The 17342-nt window shown below is 41.5% G+C and overlaps 1 protein-coding gene across 1 annotated transcript in view; it reads left to right on the forward strand.

Moving 5' to 3' along the window:
• LOC124542195 (cytoplasmic FMR1-interacting protein) overlaps window positions 1-16198 on the forward strand; it is a 33791-nt gene extending 17593 nt beyond the window's left edge. Inside the window, exons 16-28 of the mRNA XM_047120140.1 lie at window positions 792-965; window positions 1642-1780; window positions 4233-4319; window positions 5322-5521; window positions 6532-6665; window positions 7291-7482; window positions 9133-9257; window positions 9848-9926; window positions 11042-11136; window positions 11847-12028; window positions 13216-13278; window positions 14977-15124; window positions 15856-16198. Coding sequence (XP_046976096.1) covers window positions 792-965; window positions 1642-1780; window positions 4233-4319; window positions 5322-5521; window positions 6532-6665; window positions 7291-7482; window positions 9133-9257; window positions 9848-9926; window positions 11042-11136; window positions 11847-12028; window positions 13216-13278; window positions 14977-15124; window positions 15856-16011 — 1774 coding nt within the window. The 3' untranslated portion in view covers window positions 16012-16198. The remainder of the gene's footprint in view (window positions 1-791; window positions 966-1641; window positions 1781-4232; window positions 4320-5321; window positions 5522-6531; window positions 6666-7290; window positions 7483-9132; window positions 9258-9847; window positions 9927-11041; window positions 11137-11846; window positions 12029-13215; window positions 13279-14976; window positions 15125-15855) is intronic.
• The last annotated feature ends 1144 nt before the right edge of the window (window positions 16199-17342 follow it).

Raw genomic sequence — 17342 nt, forward strand, 5'->3', positions numbered from 1 at the left:
TAAATAGATACATATACACAGGCAAACATACATATATAAATAATATATAAACTAATCGATAAATACATGTAAAGAAATATTTATATTATTACTTGTAGTTGATCAAATCATTGGTTATCCCCATGATGTTTTCCTTCACCGCCGAGCACGAGATGTATTATAAATACAAATTAAGCACATATGTATAGCGGTGCTTGCCTGGATTTGAACCCGCAATCATCAGTTGGGATGCACGTTTTAACCACTGGGCCATGTTAGCTCTCATCTCAATAGTTAAGTATTATTATTAAGCAGCTAGACAGTAATCTTCAGCAGTGCTGTGTACGTCTGTAATTGGTACATACATCAGATAAGTGTCTTGTATGTTTAATTTTAGTGTGTTTTATATGTTTAATTTTAAGTGTTTAATGTATAGTACGACACAACTTAGATGTCGCATCGGCAAAATTCGTAAAACCGATCACATCCGAATTAAGTACGCCATCCCAAATTATCAAAATTTATTTCTCATGCGAAAATGATCTTTGCACAAACGTAATAACTTGTAATATCACACGACCTAATATATTCGTCAATTCGACGCGTCGATTTACATGCACCTGCTTTCTCTGACGCGTGAATCTATAGCGACGAATAGCGTCGAATGACGCGATAGGGAGCTATTTCTATTGGTCGTGTAAATCGGCAGTGAACGGTTTTATTTTCATTCCATTGCATTTTCCGATGCTACATCTGATTTGTGTCGTACTATATGTACTGTTGATGTGCTATTTAAATAAATAAATCCTCAGATACGTGTTGTACCCTCTCGACCTCTACAACGACTCGGCGCAGTACGCTCTGACGGTGTTCCGCAAGCAGTTCCTGTACGACGAGGTCGAGGCTGAGGTAAACCTCTGCTTCGACCAGTTCGTCTACAAGCTCTCCGAGCTCGTCTATGCGCACTACAAGCAGCTCGCGTCGAGGTTAGATCATTTTGTCTATGGTTTATTTGATGGTTTCGTCCTGATGGTACGGTGTGGCTCTAAGAGATTTATCGATTGCGCACGACATGTTATGGTACACGTGTGCGTGAGTTAGTGAGTGAGGGTGTCATTGAGTGTCCTGAATCACTCTCGTACTCTACGTGGCTGATTGATTTAGTGAGTTAGTTATTGAGTGAGCTTATAATGGTGTGAATGAGGGCGAGAGCGTATGGGTATGTGAGTGTTTGAATTTGTGATTGATTTGGAATTAGTGAGTAAGTGATTGATTTAGAGTTATTGAGTGATTGATTGATTTATAGTTATTGAGTGAGTGATTGATTTAGAGTTAGTGAGTGAGTGATTGATTTAGAGTTATTGAGTGATTGATTGATTTAGAGTTATTGAGTGAGTGATTGATTAAGAATTAGTAAGTGAGTGATTGATTTAGATTTACTGATTGAGTGATTGATTTAGAGTTAGTGAGTGAGTGATTGATTTAGAGTTAGTTAGTGAGCGGTTGATTTAAATTTTTGATATATTAGTTAGGGAGTGAGTGGGTGAGAGGGTATGTGTGTATGTAAGCACTCTCTAATCCGTCACTCCTATAATCCGATGGGAAAACCAACCCGGAAAGTGTAGTAGCGTGGGACCATAAGTGTGGTGTGTGTGTTGCCAGCATGCTGCTGGACAAGCGGTACCGCGCGGAGTGCGCGTCGCGCGGCGCCAGCACGGGCTGCGGCGCGGGCCGCTACGCCTCGCTGCTGCGCCAGCGGCACGTCGCGCTGCTCGGCCGGCACGTCGACCTCTGCGCGCTCGTGAGTACCGCCCCTTACCGCCGCGCCGCCCGCGTGACGTCACACCGCCGCGCCGCACTGCAAGTAGTGACGTCACCTCGCCGCGCCGCCACACACGCGGTGCCGTCACCACACCGCGCCGCGCTGCCCGCGTGACGTCACCGCCGCGCCGCCTCACACGCGGTGACGTCACACCGCCGCGCCGCACTGCAAGTAATGACGTCACCACGCTGCATCGTCTTACACGCGCTGACGTCACCACACCGCGCCGCGCTGCCCGCGTAACGTCACTGCTACACCGCCTCACACGCAGTGACGTCACCGCCGCGCCGCCTCACACGCGGTGAAGTCACCACGCTGCGCCGTCTTACACGCGGTGACGTCACACCGCCGCGCCGCACTGCAAGTGGTGACGTCACCACACTGCACCGTCTTACACGCGGTGACGTCACCGCGCCGCGCCGAACGCGTGACGTCACCGCCGCGCCACACTGAACGCAATGACGTCGAAGCAAGACACTGCGCTTCACATCGCACTGCATTATATGCTGTGACGTAATCATACAGTCAGCGTTCAATAATTGGAGACGCTCAGGGTATTCAAATAAATAGAAGCAATCAAAAAGTCGATAATATCGGTACAAACAAAGTTTCCTTATTGTTGTCAACAATATGCTCGCTCAAAAGGTCGACACGTTTAAAATGCCATATAAATCGTCTCAGTCAAACCGCTATAAATATGGTAACAGTTGTTATCCTTAGGATACATATATTTATATATATCCATAAATTAATAATTTTTTATATATATGTTACCCTAAGATTACAAAATTCAACAACAACAACAGCCTGAAATTCCCACTGCTGGGCTAAAGGCCTCCTCTCCCTTTAAAGAGAAAGTTTGGAATATATTCCACCACGCTGTTCCAATGCGGGTTGGTGGAATGCACATGTGGCAAAATTTTCATGAAATTTGTCACATGCAGTTTTCCACACGATGTTTTCCTTCACCGATGAGCACGAGATGAATTATAAAGACAAATTAAGCATATAAATCAGCGGTGCTTGCCTGGGTTTGAACCCGTTAAGATGCACGCGTTCTAACCACTGGGCCATCTCGACTCAAAATTCTATAATCTATCTCGTGAGATTGTAAACTGTCGAACTGTGAAGCGTGAGATATGATTGCAATTTTTTTTCGCTATATTGTAGTCTATCGAAGTTAAACTGTTAGATAACAATCTATCTGGTCAAATTGTCAACTGTCGAGAGCTCTTCCTGATTGGCCGGTCTTATTTATGTATATAAGATTGTATTCTTTTTATTAGGATTGCACGGTTAATGAAACAAAATTTGAGTGTCTCTGTAAGAGAAGATTTATTTGTTAGTTTTACATACATTAGAATAATAAAAATTAAGTATTGCTTTTCAAAATATGTTGTCGCTACGGATTTTGAAGTGGGCAACATTATAAAAAAAAAGAAAACATTGGCGGGAATTTAAACTCAACTTAAAACAACTTAAACATTGTGATAATATGAATTTTAATTTTCATGACTGTATCTCTTTATATATTCTATACTTAATTTGAATAAATAGTTATCTTTCAACAATTAATTTACAAATATAACTTTAGCTTATGATAATATTTACGCACGTCAGAGATACTGTCTGTTCCTAAATTACAAGATTCTTTACTTTTCTAAGATTGCTTCTTTATTGATATTTTTCATAGCTAACAAAATTTATTTGTCATTATGCGTTCGATGACAGCTGATGTGCGGAATTCAAATTAAAGAATATACTTTTTCTTTACATATATATTAATAAATAAATTTTAAAAGAGTTTGATATTAACGTTGTCTTAAATTTTCGCGATTATTACACATTGAAATAAAACTAGTTATAACGGATTTGAATCGCGTATAGTACGACACAACTTAGATGTCGCATCGGCAAAATTCGTAAAACCGATCACATCCGAATTGAGTGCGCCATCCCAAATTATCAATATTTATTTCTCATGCGAATATGATCTTTGCACAAACGTAATAACTTGTAATATCATATGACTTAATATATTCGTCAATTTGACGCGTCGATTTACATGCACTTGCTTTCTCTGACGCGAGAATCTATAGCGACGAATAGCGTCGAGTGGCGCGATAGGGAGCTTTTTCTATTGGTTGTGTAAATCGACAGTAATCGGTTTTATTTTCATTCCATCGCATTTTCCGATGCTACATCTAAGTTGTGTTGAACTATATATTAATTATTTTTAACATACCGACGTTTAGTTCAGTCTACCCGTGACCACGAACGCTGTAAAGTGCTCGAAACGTCAGGATGTTAAAAATAATTAATATACGCGATTCAAATCCGTTATAACTAGTTTTATTTCATTGAGTTTGATATTGATAGTGAAGATAATGGTTTTGTTGACTCATTAAAATAATGTTTTTTTTTCCCATAGGTCGCTCAGAGAATAAACGCAGACATGCACCGCGCGCTTGACGCGGCCGTCGCCAAGTTCGAGGCCGGCGACATCACGGGCGTGGTGGTGAGTCCCAGCGTACCACTTGCACTCAGAGTGGTAGACACTCAGTGGTCAGAAACGTGTAGCTTTCATATCTTTATACGATTGTACAGTAACAGTGACAGCCTGTAAATCTCTCACTGCTGGGATAAGGCCTCAGCTCCCATTATGGAGAGGGTTTTGGGAACCTTTTCCACCACGCTGTTCCAATCCGGGTTAGTGGAATGCACATGTGGTAGAATTTCGATGAAATTAGACACATGCAGGTTTCCTCACGATGTTTTCCTTCACCGCTAAGCACGAGATGAATTATAAATACAAATTAAGCACATTAATATTCAGCGGTTTGAACCCGCAATCATCGGTTAAGATGCAAGCGTTCAAACTCAGCTCCATGACGAATTTACAGGTGCTTAATTTGAGAAGTGTGGTGGAAGTTCCAGAAAGGGTCTTAGTCGTGACATATTTACAAGCTGTTGATAAACTTTTTATTTTCACTGGAATTCCTGGGAATGAATGTGGATTTCCTGAGGAAAAACATGATATTCCAAATATTTTAGTTTTTCCATATTTGGCCGTCTGATGGTAAATGGTCACCACTGCGGCTATAGATTATTCAATAAAAGATTATACAGATAATAAATCGTGGAGCTAATATTCGTTGCCTTCCAGGCAGGATCCATATATAATTGAATTTAACTAACATGACATGTATAGATGAATTATAAATACAAATTAAGCACATGCATATAGTGATGATTGCCTGGGTTTGATCCCGAAATCATCGGTTAAGACGCACGCGTTCCAACCACTGGGCCATTAATGGTCTAATTCAAGGTCAAATATCGTTTTTTTTGGCCTTATGGCCTGTAATGGTCGTTAGTGGTGCTTGCCTGGGTTTGAACCCCAAAATCATCGGTTAAGATGCACGCGTTCCAACCACTGGGCCATTAATGGTCCAATTCAAGGTCAAATGTCGTTTATTTGACCTTATGTCCTCTAATGGTCGTAAATGCATGTCACCAGGAGCTCGAGGGTCTGATTGCGGTGAACCGCCTCTGCCATAAGCTGTTGAGCCGTTATCTGTCGTTGGACGAGTTCGACGCGATCCTGCGCGAGTCCGACCACGGCGTACTGGCGCCGTACGGCCGGATCACGCTTCACGTTTTCTGGGAGCTCAACTACGACTTCCTACCCAACTACTGTTACAACGCAGCGACAGATCGGTGAGACGCCAACTGTGTAATACTTAGTGGTAAAGCGTAAGTCAATCTCGGGGGGGTACCATTCACATATAAGTTATTCTATAACTAAACAACAGTACTCAGTATTGTTGTTTTCCGGTTTGAACGGTGAGTGAGTGTAACTACAGTCACAAGGGACATATCATCTTAATTCCCAAGGTTGTAGGGAATGATTATGGTTAATTTACAGCGCCGTTGCCTATGGGCGGTGGTGACCACTTACCACCAGGTGGCCCATTGCTCGTCCATGAATCTATAGATGAGTTTTGGTGTGATTACATTCTCGATTTTTGTAATTTTACGGTGACACATACATACGAAATTTATTATGTTATATGTTCAATATATCGAAACACATTGCGTGTCGCTAGTAGTTATGTGAATGCCTCTCCCCCCATTAAGATATACATTGTAATCTAACGTAGTTTGTAATCTCACGGTGACATATACGTACGAAATTTATTATGTTATATGTTCGATATATCGAAACACATTGCGTGTCGCTAGTAGTTATATGAATGCATCTCCCCCCCTTAAGATATAGATTGTAATCTAACGATGTTTGTAATCTCACGGTGACATATACGTACGAAATTTATTATATGTTCGATATATCGAAGCACATTGCGTGTCACTAGTAGTTATATGAATGCATCTCCCCCCATTAAGATATAGATTGTAATCTAGCGTAGTTTGTAATCTCACGGTGACACATACATACGAAATTATTACGTTATATGTTCGATATACCGAAACGCATTGCGTGTCGCTAGTAGTTTTATGAATGCATCTCCCCCCCTTAAGATATAGATTGTAATCTAACGATGTTTGTAATCTCACGGTGACATACGTACGAAATTTATTACGTTATATGTTCGATATATCGAAACACATTGCGTGTCACTAGTAGTTATATGAATGCATCTCCCCTTAAGATATAGATTGTAATCTAACGTAGGTTGTAATCTCACGGTGATTTGTATTGTACGCAGGTTCGTGAAGTGTCGTGGTATCCAGTTCGCTCCGGTGGTGCAGCGTGAGAAGCTGCAGCAGTTCGGCCATGCTATGCTGTGGGGCTCCAAGCAGCTTAGCCTGGCTTACTCCGCGCAGTACGCCCAGTACAACGGTAAGTAACGACCTCGTTCATGGGTACGCCACTCCGAGGTCCCGGGTTTGATTTACCGAGGTGATGTAGATTACCATTAGTTGTCTACGTCGTCTCGGGTCTGGGTGTTTGTGCCGTCGTTACTTCTGATCTTCCACAACACAAGTGCTTCAGCTATTTACATTGGGATCAGAGTAATGTATGTGATGTTGTCTCATATTATATACAACAACAGCCTGTAAATTCCCACTGCTGGGCTAAAGGCCTCCTCTCCATTTGAGGAGAAGGTTTGGAATATATTCTACCACGCTGTTCCAATGCGGGTTGGTGGAATACACATATGGCAGAATTTCATAAAAAATTGTCACATGCAGGTTTCCTCACGTTGTTTTCCACCCCGAGCACGAGATGAATTATAAAGACAAATTAAGCACATGAAACAGCGGTGCTTGCCTGGGTTTGATACGCAATCATCGGTTAAGATGCACGCGTTCTAACCACTGGGCCATTTTATATATTTATATATATTGTGTTTTGCTCCAATGCGCGTTGATGCATATGTCACCGTAAGATTACAATAAAACCAAATGTTGTTTACTTGGCTATCGTGGTGCTATGGGTTGATGGTACCGTCCCCTGGCGGCAGGCTTCGTGGGCCCGCAGCACCTTCACGCGCTGGTGCGGCTGCTGGGCTACCAGGGCGTGGCGGTGGTGGTCGCCGAGCTGCTGGGCGTGGCGCGGGGGCTGCTGCACGGCACGCTGGCGCAGTTCACGCGCGCGCTGGCCGCCGCCATGCCGCGCCACTGCAAGCTGCCGCGCTACGACTACGGCTCCAACGGTCAGTGGTACCACCTAACCCAATGTTATGGCCCTTGATCATGTTGTTAGACTGGCTCACACCAGAACAGTGTGTTTGTCGGTGATAGAGTTTGGGGGGGGGGGTTTAATCGTCGACTACGGCTCCAACGGTCAGTGGCGCCACCTCGCCCAATGTTCCGTCTCGTCACACCAGAACACAGTGTGTTATGGTGATAGACTTTGGGGGGGGGGGTTTGTCCTTAATCGTATCTTCTCCTAAATGACTCCCTAATGCAATGGAGATCCAACGAGCCCGACAGAGTGCACATATATGACCGTCACACCAGGACACAGTGTGTTTGTCGGTGATAGAATTGGAGGGGGGGGGGGGGGTTTAATCGTATCTTCTCCTATACGAGCGAACTGTGCAGGTTTTAGCTCCGGAAGTTGATATGTATGCACGCCATCTGTTATGTAACTTTGATAAAATCAGTGATGATCATTGTATGTGCACTAGGAGTAAGGATAAGCTTATAACGCCAAGTTTCCGACTCCGCAAAGTCAATAAATCCTTCTTGGGGCAAGGTATCCGTTTCTATAATAAAACTCCGCAGACATTTTTAACTTTGCCGTTTAGTAAATTCAAATCGTTTGTAAAAATACATTGATAGAAAAGGCGTATTATTCAATACAAGATTTTGTAGATGATAAAAAAGCGTGGAGCTAATACCTGTTGACCTCCAAGCGGGATATATTAATCTAAATAATTGTATTTAACTAACATGACTTTGTATTTTTAAATGTTGAAATAGAGTAACTACTGAGTTTCTTGCCGGTTCTTCTCGGTAGAATCTACTTTCCGAACCGGTGGTAGCTTCGCTGGTGCGATTCTAATTTACGTACTCAATTACGATTTACAGAATTTATTCTTAGACTTCTTGCCTAAGATTATGCTTCTAGGGTAACAGAGAGTAATCTATATATTTGGATTCCCTTAACGTGTGCGCGGTAAATTTATATTCACATTATAAATGTGAAAGTAACTCCAACATGGCGGATAACAAAAATGGCGGATGGGCTGTTTGAAATCTACCTTCATGATATGAATATCAAATGGGAACGTTTGCTGTCAGGAATGCGAAAAAATTAGACACGTGACTTAAATCCAACATGGCGGACATCCAAGATGGCGGATTGGATGTTAGAAATGCACTCCCTTGATATGGGTACTAATTAAAAGATCTAGGTCTGAATCACTGTAAACCGCACCAAAATAGGTTGCGTTATTTTAAAGATCTAAAAATCAAAATAAAATTTATTCAAGTAGGCTTTTACAAGCGCTTTTCAATCGTCATTTTATAATTAAGTGAAGCCGCCGGTTCGGAAAGTAGATTCTAAGGCGAAGAACCGGCAAGAAACTCAGTAGTTACTCTTTTTCAACATTTAATAAAAATACAGTCATGTTAGTTAATACAATTATTTAACTTAATATTTAAATTAATATTAATACATAAATACAGACAGCTGTGACTTTGTTTTATACTATGTAATGATTAGCATTCCAAATGTTACTTTATTTACTTACACGCTCGTGCCGCCATCTTGTCTTTCCATCTCTCTCCCTCACACACTGTACCTCTCATTCCCACACATATTCGAATGTATAATTAAGTTTCCCAATTGGTTCCAGGTGTGCTGGGCTACTACCACGCTCAACTGACGGACATAGTGCAATATCCTGACGCGAGGACGGAACTGTTCCACGCGTTCCGTGAACTCGGCAACATCATACTGTTCTGCATGCTGATCGAACAGGTATAACCGATGATTACGGGTTCAAATCCAAGCGTCACTGAATATTCATGTGCTTAATTTGTGTTTGTAATTAATCTCGTGATCCGTGAAGAAAACCGTCGTGAGGTAACCTGTTTTTTAACGTATAGGTTGGCGGACGAGCATATGGGCCACCTAATGGTAAGTGGTCACCATCACCCATAGACAATGACGCTGTAAGAAATATTAACTATTCCTTACATCGTCAATGCGCCACCAACCTTGGGAACTAACATGGCTGTAGTTACACTGGCTCACTCACCCTTCAGACCGGAACACAACAATACTGAGTACCGTTATTTGGCGGTAGAATAACTGATGAGTGGGTGGTACCTACCCAGACGGGCTTTCACAAAGCCCTACCACCAAGTATATAGCGTGGTAACCTTATCCTCAAAAGAAATTCTTAGTCCAGCAGTGGGTAATTTAAAGACTGTTAATGTGTGGTGTTGATTAACATACATATATAATCGTGGGTGTCTTATGGTACCTCTAATTTTTATAATAGACAAAAATTAAAATATTATTTTGTACTTGAATGGAGTTTTAATGTATACTTTGCTTTCTCTCAGGCTCTATCTCAAGAGGAAGTAACGGATCTTCTCCACGCGGCTCCCTTCCAGAACATCTTGCCGCGTCCCTACACAGCGGGTAAGTTACCTCTTAAAAGCTTACCAAAAAATTGTTTAAGATGAATTATTCTGTCGACCTTCTAAGGGAGAGTCAGCAAAAACATTAGTCATGTGTGAATTACGGACAATAATTACTCATTGACCGATGGAAGTATAGAGATGACCCAGTGGTTAGAACGCGTGCATCTTAACCGATGATTCCGGGTTCAAACCCAGGCAAGCACCGCTGATTCGTGTGCTTAAATTGTCTTTATAATTCATCTCGTGCTCGGCTGTGAAGGAAAACATCGTGAGGAAACCAGCATGTGGCAGAATTTCTATGAAATCTGTCACATGTGTATTCCACCAACCCGCATTGGAACAGCGTGGTGGAATATGTTCCAAACCTTTTCAAAGGGAGAGGAGGCCTTTAGCCCAGCAGTGGGAATTTACAGGCTGTTGTTGTTGTTGTTGTTGTGTTGCAAGCCGAACGTTTAGACCGATCGTGCCTCTCTATCCTTTATTCCTCTCTCGCTTTCACGTTCGGCTCTAAAGGGATGTGACTACGAGTAATGTTTTTTATGCTTTCCATTCATAGTTTTATTTCCCAAATATGTCATCCTCCTGCCCTTATCCCAATTTTATTCGGGGTCGGCACAGCATGTCTTCTCCTTCCATACATCTCTGTCAGACGTCATCTCACAAGTAACACTCTCTCTAACCATATCGCCTTTCACACAATCCATCCATCGTTTCCTTGGTCCTCTACCTCTATATCCATCCACCAGGCTCAAGACCTTCCTCACAATATGTTCCTCATTCCTCCGCATTACATGCCCATACCATGACAGCCGCTTTTATTCATTTATTTCCCAAGTATATATTTTATTATTTCGATCGGTCCCTTATGACGACCTCCGTGGTCGAGTGGTGTGTACACCGGTTTTCATGGGTACACTACTCTGAGGTCCCGGGTTCGATTCCCGGCCGAGTCGATGTAGATTACCATTAGTTTTCTATGTTGTTTGTGGTACCGTCGTTACTTCTGATTTCCACAACACAAGTGCTTCAGCTACTTACATTGGGATCAGAGAAATGTATGTGATGTTGTCTCATATTTATTTATGTTTATAAATATTGTACGTGCATTCGCAGAGGGCGAGAAATCGGAGACGAAACAGAAGCGCCTCGAGGCGAAGTATTCGGCGCTGCAGATCGTACAGAACGTCGAGAAGTACGGCACCGCGAAGGTGAGCTGACATACAGAACAGACACTGGATTTCTGTCTACCCCTTGACTAATACTACGTTATTAGCGTTGAACTTCCCCTTAACAAATCGTCGTTAGCGTTGAACTTCCCCTTAACAAATCGTCGTTAGTGTTCCATCTTCGCCTTAACTAGTATTTGTTAGCTTTTGACTTCCCCTTAACTAGCTTTTTACTTCCCTTTAACTAGTAGTTTTTAGCTTTTGACTTCCCCTTAACTAGTAGTCGTAAGCTTTTCGATTTCCCCTTAACTAGAAGTTGCTATCTTTTGACTTCCCCTTAACAAATCGTCGTTAGCGTTGAACTTCTCCTTAACCAATCGTCGTTAGTGTTTCATCTTCGTAGTTGTTAGTCTTTCGACTCCCCCTTAAATAATAGTTGTTAGCCTTTCGACTTCCCTTTAACTAGTAGTTGCTAGCTTTCGACTTCCCCTTAACAAATCGTCGTTAGCGTTGAACTTCCCCTTAACCAACCGTCGTTAGTGTATTAATTTCCTCTTAACCAATAATCGTTAGTGTTTCAACTTCCCCTTAACTAGTAGTTGTTAGCCTTTCGACTTCCCCTTAACTAGTAGTTGCTAGCTTTTGACTTCCCCTTAATTAATCGTCACTAGTCCCTTCCCCTTAACTATTGGTTAGCGTCTCAACCCCCCTCGAGCGAAGGTCACTTATATGTGTGCGCGTGCCCGGAGCAGCAGAGCCAGCTGTCGCGCGAGGGCGACCTGCTGACGCGCGAGCGGCTGTGCTGCGGGCTGTCGCTGTTCGCGGTGGTGCTGCGGCGCCTGCGCGCGTGCCTCGCCGCGCCGCAGTGGCCCGCGCCGCCCGCGCCGCCGCACCACGCGCCGCTGCACACCGACGACACCGCCGAGTTCCACCGGTACGCACGCACACGCACGCACACGCGCTGATACACACGCACACCCTGATACACACGTTACGTACACGCTCGCACTGATACACACGCACACACTGATACACACGCACCCACGCTGCTCGCACTGATACACACGTTACGTACACGCTCGCACTGATACACACGCACCCACGCTGATACACACGCACACACATTACGTACACGCTCGCACTGATACACACGCACACACGCTGATACACACGTTATGTACAATATAGTCCCAGCTGAAGTGTCAAGTTGCGAGCGACTTTATACGAGTTTGAATTTAACAAAAAATGTTATTATTGTAACCCAATATACTCCTTATTACATTAGCTATCTGACAGTTAGAATCCCGTTAAGGTGCAGCCGTTCCAGTGATTAGTCAGACAAAAATGGTTAAAAATACATTTTGAGATAAATAAAATGTGTACATACATAAACAGCAACAACAGCCTGTAAATTTCCCACCGCTGGGCTAAGGAGGCTTTCCTCCCTTGATGAGAAGTTTTTGAAAGTCCCATTAAAATCGATCGACGGTCGTAAACATTTTTGTTTTGATATATGTACCGTGTATACATATGTATGCATTCAGAAAAAAGCGATTATATTAACATTTGCCTTAAATGTCTTGTGGATGATGTAATGAAAGGCAATTGAGTATATATAAAAAAAAAATCAAAATCAAAATAAACTTTATTCAAGTAGGCAAGCACTTTTGAATCGTCATTTTACAATTAAGTGAAGCTACCACCGGTTCCGAAAGTAGATTCTACCGAGAAGAACCGGCAAGAAACTCAGTAGTTACTCTTTTTCAACATTTAAAAAATACAAAGTCATGTTAATTGAATACAATTATTTAAATTAATATATCCTGCCTGGAAGTCAACAGGTATTAACTCCACGCTTTTTTATCATCTATATGTATTGCAATATAGTTTACAATATTTAATTGTTACGATGATATAACAGTGCGACGTTAGAATGGCGACTACGCTACAGAACATATAGTAATGTATTAATTGACAACGTAGTATATCGAATATGGACTTGTTTCTAGGTGCCATTATGGACAGTGATTTTTGCTTACATTAATGAAAGATAATACGTAGGCACAAACATTACAACTCGACACTCGAATACAAAATAATATAAATCTTTCTAATTTTCAGATTGTGGTCGGCGCTCCAGTTTCTGTACTGTATTCCCGTTGGCGACACGCAGTTCACCGTCGAGTAAGTCCCTTAAAGTCAAGCGTAATAATTATTGAATAGTTTAAAAACTAAAAATCATGCATTTTGTCCAAAAAAAAGGTCACGTGATAAATTTTTTCGTATCCCATTATGCGAAACCTTTTAATTAATACCCATATCAAGGGGGTGCATTTCAAACAGCCAATCCGCCATCTTGTATGTCCGCCATGTTAGATTTAAGTCACGTGTCTAATTTTTTCGTATTCCTGACAGCAAACGTTCCCATTCGATATTCATATCAATGGGGGTGGATTTCAAATAACCAATCAGCCATTTTTGTTGTCCGCCATGTTGAATTAAATCACGTGACTATTTTTTTGCGATCCTGACAGAAAACCCTCTCATTTGACATCCATATAATTGTGGATTTCAAAAAGCCAGTCCGCCGTATCGGGGAGGCCGCCATATTGGATTTGTAATGATCTCTCTTAGCTAGTCAAAAGTATGTCATCAGTCTACTTGGTGGTAGGGCTTTGTGCAAGCCCGTCTGGGTACCACCCACTCATCAGTTATTCTACCACCAAAAAACAGTACTCAGTATTGTTGTGTTCCGGTCTGAAGAGTCAGTGTAACTACACGCACAAGGGACATAACATCTTAGTTCCCAAGGTTGGTGGCACATTGACGATGTAAGGAATAGTTAATATTTCTTACAGCGTCATTGTCTATGGGCGATGGTGACTTACCATCAGGTGGCCCATATGCTCGTCCGCCAACCTATACCATAAAAAAAATCATACAAAGTTAATAAAAGTGTGTTGAAAATTAAAACAATGTATTCCTTTGTAAATGTATTCCTAAACATTGTATTGACCACCTCCGTGGTCGAGTGGTGTGTACACCGGTTTTCATGAGTACGCCACTCTGAGGTCCCGGGTTCGATTCCTGGCCGAGTCGATGTAGATTACTATTAGTTTTCTATGTCGTCTCGGGTCTGGGTGTTTGTGCCGTCGTTACTTCTGATCTTCCACAACACAAGTGCTTTAGCTACTCACATTGGGATCAGAGTAATGTGTGTGATGTTGTCTCATGTTTATTTACAAAGTACCCCGGCCGCGTCTATCTGTCTGTATGTTCGCGATATACTCCAAAACTACTGAACGGATTTTCATGCGGTTTTCACTAATAGACAAATGGATTCATAAGGAAGGTTCAGGTATATAATTTATTGAGGTTTTTGCGTAAATAAGTTGAAATAGAAAGACAATAGGCTATTTGACTGGTTTTTAAAATCCATTTTATATTATTTAGTAGAGGTTAAGGAACCCAGTGAAAGTTGATTTTTTTATTTCTAGTACATGTTTGCGAAAAATATCATATTAAAATTCCGGTCGGTGACGTCACTTTCCTGTATTTTAATCTGTGTTACATATACTAGAAAAGCAAGGTAAACAAGAAAGTGACTTGATCATAAGCCCGGCCGATCAGGAGCGTTTCGTGTCACGTGACAAACGTTTGAAAAAATGCATTTTTATTAATTGATTTTTAGAATAAATTAAGTATTATTTTCAACTTTCGTTAGTAAATAACCATTTTCAAACTCATAATATACACTGATTACAATAATTCACAATTTATTTTTCGCATTGTCAAATAGCCTATTGTTAAACGTGTCGGAAAAAACAACAAAAAAATGTAAATCGATGTCGGGATGTGACGCTAATATGTGTGTTTCTCCAGGGAACTTTTTGGCGAGGGCCTCCACTGGGCCGGGTGCACGATAATAGCCCTGCTGGGCCAGCAGAGGCGCTTTGAGGCCCTCGACTTCTGCTACCACATCCTGCGCGTGCAGCGCGTCGACGGGAAGGATGAGCTGGTTAAGGGAATCGTGAGTGTGGCTTTGCATTATACTTGTAATCAGTTAGATAGGGGGGGGGGGGGTGTGATTAGGTAGGGGGTCGAAACCTGGAGTCTCCTGACAAATACTCTATGAATAGCTTTAGTGCCGGTCCTCGGCTCACGGCAAGTACGCTTGCGTTACGATGAAATGATCATCCTATATTTCCAAAGGTGATAAGATAAGGTGGTAAGATCCATCATCATCAACAGCAGCATCATCATAATCAGCATCGCCATCAGCACCACCATCAGGACCATCACCACAGTCATAGTCATCACCGTCATTATAATTATCACCATCATCATCGTCATAATCACCACCATCACTACCACCACCACCACCACCAGTACTACTACTACCATCACCACCACCACCACCACCAACAACAACAACAAAATCAACACTACAATCATCATCATCACCACCACTACCATAATCATTATCATCATCATCATCTTCGTTGTCAACATCATCATCACCACCACGACACCATCATCATTATTGTAGAAATAATACGTTTTAGAGTACAACAATTAAAACGGTTTATTGAAAAAAGTGCAAGTGACATAACGAATTGACAAGCGCATAGAAAAAGTTAAGAGATGGACAATAAGAATTATTAAAGAGGTTAGGCGTTGTTTATATTCTTCCAACAATTATCATCATAATAATTATTATAATATTGCACAGATCTAACGTTGTCAATTTTATCCCCGCAGCCCCTGAAGCGCATGGTGGACCGCATCAGGCGGTTCCAGGTGCTCAACTCTCAGATCTTCAGCGTCCTCGGAAGACACCTGGCCGCTGACGACGAGCGCGCCGGAGTCGAGCACGTGCGATGCTTCCCCCCTCCCGCCGCCACCCACCACAACTGAACACACTAGCGTACGATATGACCATATTATTGATCATATATATATAGATGGCCGATCAAAGTCTTACTAAACTGAGCAAGTCAACTTACTCCAAGGAGGAGATGTAGTTAATAATTTAAACTGATATTATTACTGATAACAGTTATTGTTATTCTTATTAATGATAATTGGTAATGATATATGAATATAATAATTAATAACAATAAATGCTTAAATATATCACAGTGAGATTACAAGCGTCGTTAGATAACAATCTATCTAGTGAGATTGTAATCTGTCGAACTGTGAACCGTGAGATATGATTGCAACAGGCTATTTGACTGGTTTTTAAAATCCATTCTATATTATTAAGTAGAGGTTAAGAAACCCAGTAAAAGTAGATTTTTTTTATTTCTAGTACGTATTTGCCGAAAAATATCATATTAAAAATTCCATATTTAAATAGCGCGCGAAAATACTTGGACAATATGGCGCTGCAATGGGGTCAGTGACGTCACTTTCCTGTATTTTAATCTGTGGTACATATAGTAGACAAGCAAGTTTAACAAGAAAGTGACTTTATCATAAACCCGGCCGATCGGGAGCGTTTTGTGTCACGTGACAAACGTTTGCAAAAAATCATTTCTATTTATGCTCACTCACCCATCAGACTGGTACGCAACAATACTGCGTACTGTTGTTTAGCGGTAGAATATCTGATGAGTGGGCTTGCACAAAGCCCTACCAAGTAACGCCAATGCTTATAATATTCAAGGTCATCTTTGAAGATGAAGTCACAGCATCCCAAGGTCAAATTTGTTAACATTTTCTCTTGCTATTGATATAGATAATGTCGCGGTAAGTACGACACAACTTAGATGTCGCATCGGCAAAATTCGTAAAACCGATCACATCCGAATTAAGTACGCTATCCCAAATTATCAATATTTATTTCTCATGTGAATATGATCTTCACACAAACGCAGTAACGTGTAATATCACACGACCTAATATATTCGTCAATTCGACGCGTCGCTTCACACGCACTCGCTGTCTCGGGTCGAACTGACGCGGGAATCTATAGCGACGAATAGCGTCGAGTGGCGCGATAGGGAGCTGTTTCTATTGGTTGCGTGAATCGGTTTTACTGAATTTGCCGATGCTACATCTAAGTTTTGTCGTACTGTATATGAAATTCCAATTCTAATCATTTATTTTGTAAGACATTAAATATTAAGTATTTTAGTTTTAATAACACAATGTATAAGTATTATATAATATATAAGCACACTATTAGTAATTTTACATATTGTATACATTTTCTACATAGTATAAAACATAGTCGTTTCTCT

The sequence above is a fragment of the Vanessa cardui genome, chromosome 30, assembly GCF_905220365.1.
Source record: "Vanessa cardui chromosome 30, ilVanCard2.1, whole genome shotgun sequence".
NCBI lineage: Eukaryota > Metazoa > Arthropoda > Insecta > Lepidoptera > Nymphalidae > Vanessa > Vanessa cardui.